Genomic DNA, 4418 nt, shown 5'->3' with positions numbered 1-4418 from the left:
TTCCAATATTTTTATTCATCGCCTAGTTGAATGGGCTGGATAATTTCACAAGTCAATCTTTTGGCCAATTGCATCATGCAGTTAGCAATATAGAATGTAGAATAAATCCATGCAAACAAGAACAAATGTATGTTAACCGTAGAATAGTGTTCACCTTTACCATCAAATGGGAAGTAGTGGGAAAAGTTCCACCACTCCAGAACTCCAGAAATTGATTACTGATTTCGAGAAGTTCCTTGCTATAAAATGGTTCGAGTTCTACAATTTGTTACAGTTCGACTGCTTACTTCGTTCAGTAAACTTCATCCTAATAATCTTCAGACACAATGGCTTTTAAGGTATTGGATATCCTTTATGATAGTATTTTAAATAAGCTAATGTCTATCTTTTCTTTGAATTTAATTTTAGTTCGGTTGCCTGTGCGCTCTGCTAGCTGTCGCACAAGCCGGAGTCATCTCATCCCCGGGCCTGGCCTACACCGCCTCAGCTCCTCTGACCTATTCCGCACCGTTGACCAAAACCTTGGTGGCCGCTCCAGTGCAGAAGCAGATCATCGCCGAAGCGTACAACACCAACCCACAGTACTCATTCTCGTACGGAGTGTCCGATGCAGTGACTGGTGACCAGAAGTCGCAGCAGGAATCTCGAAACGGAGATGTTGTCCAGGGAGCTTACTCTCTGATTGAACCTGATGGCACCAAGCGAACTGTTCAGTACACCGCTGATGCTTATCAGGGATTCAACGCCGTTGTCAGCCGGGAACCATTGAATGTCAAGACCATTGCCACTGCCCCAGTTATTGCCTCCAAGAGTTTGATCGCTCAGCCAGCCATCGCTAAGACTGTGATCGCTCAACCTGCTTACGCCTCTTATTCGACTCCTCTGGCCTCCAAGACCATCGTTTCTCAGCCAGCTTATGCCTCGTATTCTACTCCAGTGGCCAAGACCTACGTCTCTCAACCTGCTTATGCTTCGTACGCCACTCCTTTGGCCACCAAGACTGTTGTCTCTCAGCCAGCTTACGCCTCTTACTCCGCTCCGTTGGCCAAAACCTTTGTATCTCAGCCAGCCTACGCCACATACGCCGCTCCTCTGGCCACCAAGACCATCGTATCGCAGCCAGGTCTGGCCAGTTATGCCTCTTCTGGTACCTATGCTTACACCAACTGAAAGCAATATGGTTAAATTTGTATGAAGACACCCCGCAGCTACACAAATATTTAATCAATATTATTGATTATTGATATTCAATAAATGAACGCATGACTATTTCTGCGGCCTACTCAATTTGTGAAACTTTATCCTGTGGAGATAATAAACTTTAATCTCCAAATGATGTAACTGCACTCTTTGGTGTGATTTCAACTCTCAACTATTTGTTTGAAGAAAATCAAATAAAATCTTAGTGTCATAACAGACTATATCTAAAGCTTACTTAAGATAGAATTAGAACCAAAACAATTGCCTGTATTTCAGTAATTTATTCTGGGGTTTCTGGGTCTGCCTCTCCTTCAATGTCCCACTGGATTCCATTCAAGCGCCTCTCTGAAAATCTCGTTCTCACCTCTTCGCAGCGTGTGCCCAATCCATCTCCACTTACATTCCCGAGCTTGATTCCTTCCCGGAGTCGAATTCTCCTCACCATATTATGGGCAGCACCGAATTTTCTGCTCAAATCACGGTCCGACAGATTGGTATTCCTTTTAATTATCTTCAAAATCTTACCACGCACTTTCCGGTTGGCTTGAGGCTTCCGAATCGTCATCAATGTTTCGTTATACCGTTTGGATTTTCCAAAAAACTGTTCAAAATTTGTTCCCTTCTTTCGGCTTCCATATTGATTGTTTACAAAGTACAGACAATTAGCGGAATGTCAAAAATACATACACTCTAAGCCGCTATAACCCAAAATGAGGTTGTAATGCCGCAAAATCGGATGAAACTGGCCCGACAAAAATAAGTGTGGGGTTGTTTTCGCAAACTTGAGAATAAGCGTCTTCTCGCAGGGATTTTTTGTTTCAACAACTACTTTTGAAAAGAGATTATACATAAATCATGAATGAAATTTCATTATTTATGATCACTACATTTACTTTATTAAAAACATGTTTTCTAATCGTCTGACCACGGCAGGAATAGAGAAAGCAATTTGATAAAAATTTAACGATTTACCATCGAGAAGTCCCAGGCAACCAAAGTTCGAATATCACTTAATGAACAAACTCATAAGTTCACATAGAGCTGTACAAAAGTTCTGGTGAACTTTTTTGCTGTACAAAATGCTATTTCGAGGCCCATGGAACTTCATTCTTTATCAAGTTCAGCCAATACTCAAAAAAGGCTTTGAAGTACTGTTTTGGTTTCTGTTTCTACTTTTTAGGAACCTTAAAGCTGGTATGAAGAAAAACAATCTACTTGTTACATACTTATCATTTTTTCAACGTCAAGTAGCTATCAAAGGGTTGCCAGTCTTTTTTGTCAGCTCAATAGTTTGTTGAAAATCTCTGTTGTACTCTTTTGTAAACTTGAAAGTTTTTAATTAGTTCCTACGAGCGATCAAAAGCAACGTTCCAATATAGGAACTTTGAAGTAGATTTAGAGGCTTAATTCTACATGTTTCGAATTTCAACCCATGTTTACATAAAGAAACTCATCGTTACTTGGGAAACGACAATATGAAGTTTACTTTTAGTTCCGGGAGAATGTTTCAACTACTATTCGAATAGAAGTGAGTATCAAATATGCTTCATTATTTGAATCAAATTAGCGAACTTGAGTTAAGGCATATGAAGGAGCTAAAAAGTATTTTTTTCGATTTTTTGTACTGTATGTATATATGTATGTATGTATGAGAACCCACAAGTGGCTGATAGGTCTTTCGACCCGAGTCGGTACGGGAAGTCTCGATCGCACATTCAAAAATTGTTCATGCTTAACTCATCAACAATAATTGCAGCACAACCAAGGGGTCCGTTACCACTGGTTTGGGATAGGTTTGACTCACCAAACTCTCTTCCAACTGTTCGAAACAAATAAAGAATTCTTAAAAGGTACCCAAGGTAGACTTCTCATGATTCCATATTTGCCGAGATACTCCGGCTGGCTTGAACCCAGAATCCATTGTATATCAGTCGTCCGATCGTTTGATGTCCTGTCCAATCCCCCCACTAAACCCCATAATAGAGTTAAGCTATTTAAATATATAATCAAAAACAAAAAATGCATATTTTTACTTATGTTTTACATCTTACCTTGTTACCATTCGCAAATCGCAATACGGAACCAAACACTTAAAAAAATATTTATATATTTCCTCTTTAAAGGATTCAAAATCTGCTCATTTAGATTAAAAAAAATGTACCACAACTTGCAATTGAAATGTATAGACAAAATTTAAATGATGACAACAATTATCACCAATGCATACACGAGAATATTTAAGGCATCGTAGTAATCTTCACGTTGAAAATCTGTAAGCAAATGATTTCAAAAATATTAACAATATCAACATTCAACATATCAAATTCAAGCAAAATAAGAACTTTTAAATTAAAATTTTAGATATTTGTCAATAATTATTATTATTTATTTAATTTGTCAATAATGAATTTGAACTTGAATTTTCAAATGGTACGGGAAAGTAAATCTCCATGCTAAATAGCTATACTCAAAGCAATTAATGTGCATCCTAAAACTTTTTGAATAAATCGATTTCCCTTTTTAAGAATGAACTGAAAAGTAAAGGATACTTAGCTTTGGCTTTCTTCATTTTTTCCAATTTTGACTAAGAGGACTGTGCAGACTCGTCCGCAGTCTGGAATGGACATTTGTGGGCCGCTGGGCCACACCCGGCCTTGGGAACAACACTACACCCCACTAGGCTTGCTCACTCGCACCAGGACGTTCCGGGAAGAACAGCATCGGTATTCAAGGTTGATCCAGCTTCGCAATTAGTGAAAACTACCCTGTATAACTTTTCCTCCAATCATTGAAAAAATTTGAAAACACATATTTTTCCAGCCACGATTTTAACACACGCGGAAAAAAAATTATACTTCCGATTCCCTCAACGCCTACTTCAGCTCCCAATTCTGACCACTTCTTCACTTTATTCTTATTTTTTCGATTTTTTGTACTGCTGGTTAAAGTGATTTTTGAAGCTTATTAGCAGTTGTTTAGCAATTTATGCGAACATTTTATCAACCCTAAAGTTCGTTATCTATTTAAAAATTGAGCTGAAAAGAAGTTGTATTATAATACACGGTTGAGCTGACCAAACCTGATAGAGTAATGTTATTTTTTCTATTTCTCATCTTCGTAAAGTAAATGGAACCGTTGAAAGCTATGCTAAATCCTCACTGGAATTGACTACTTAGGATGGAACTGTAGGATTGTCTGGAAAAACTCGTTCGGGAAAA

At 38.4% G+C, this 4418-nt stretch overlaps 1 protein-coding gene across 1 annotated transcript; it reads left to right on the top strand.

Annotated features, from left to right (window-relative positions):
- Positions 1-279: 279 nt before the first annotated feature.
- On the top strand, positions 280-1269 carry LOC129739843 (cuticle protein-like). The gene is made up of 2 exons (XM_055731373.1): positions 280-338; positions 409-1269. Exons 1-2 carry the CDS (start codon positions 327-329, stop codon positions 1168-1170), a joined length of 774 nt encoding a protein of 257 aa, XP_055587348.1. The 5' UTR covers positions 280-326; the 3' UTR covers positions 1171-1269.
- Positions 1270-4418: the final 3149 nt, after the last annotated feature.

The sequence above is a fragment of the Uranotaenia lowii genome, chromosome 1, assembly GCF_029784155.1.
Source record: "Uranotaenia lowii strain MFRU-FL chromosome 1, ASM2978415v1, whole genome shotgun sequence".
In the NCBI taxonomy this organism is placed as follows: domain Eukaryota; kingdom Metazoa; phylum Arthropoda; class Insecta; order Diptera; family Culicidae; genus Uranotaenia; species Uranotaenia lowii.
The sequence above is the reverse complement of the archived record's forward strand: the minus strand, read 5'-3'. Positions and strand labels throughout refer to the sequence as shown.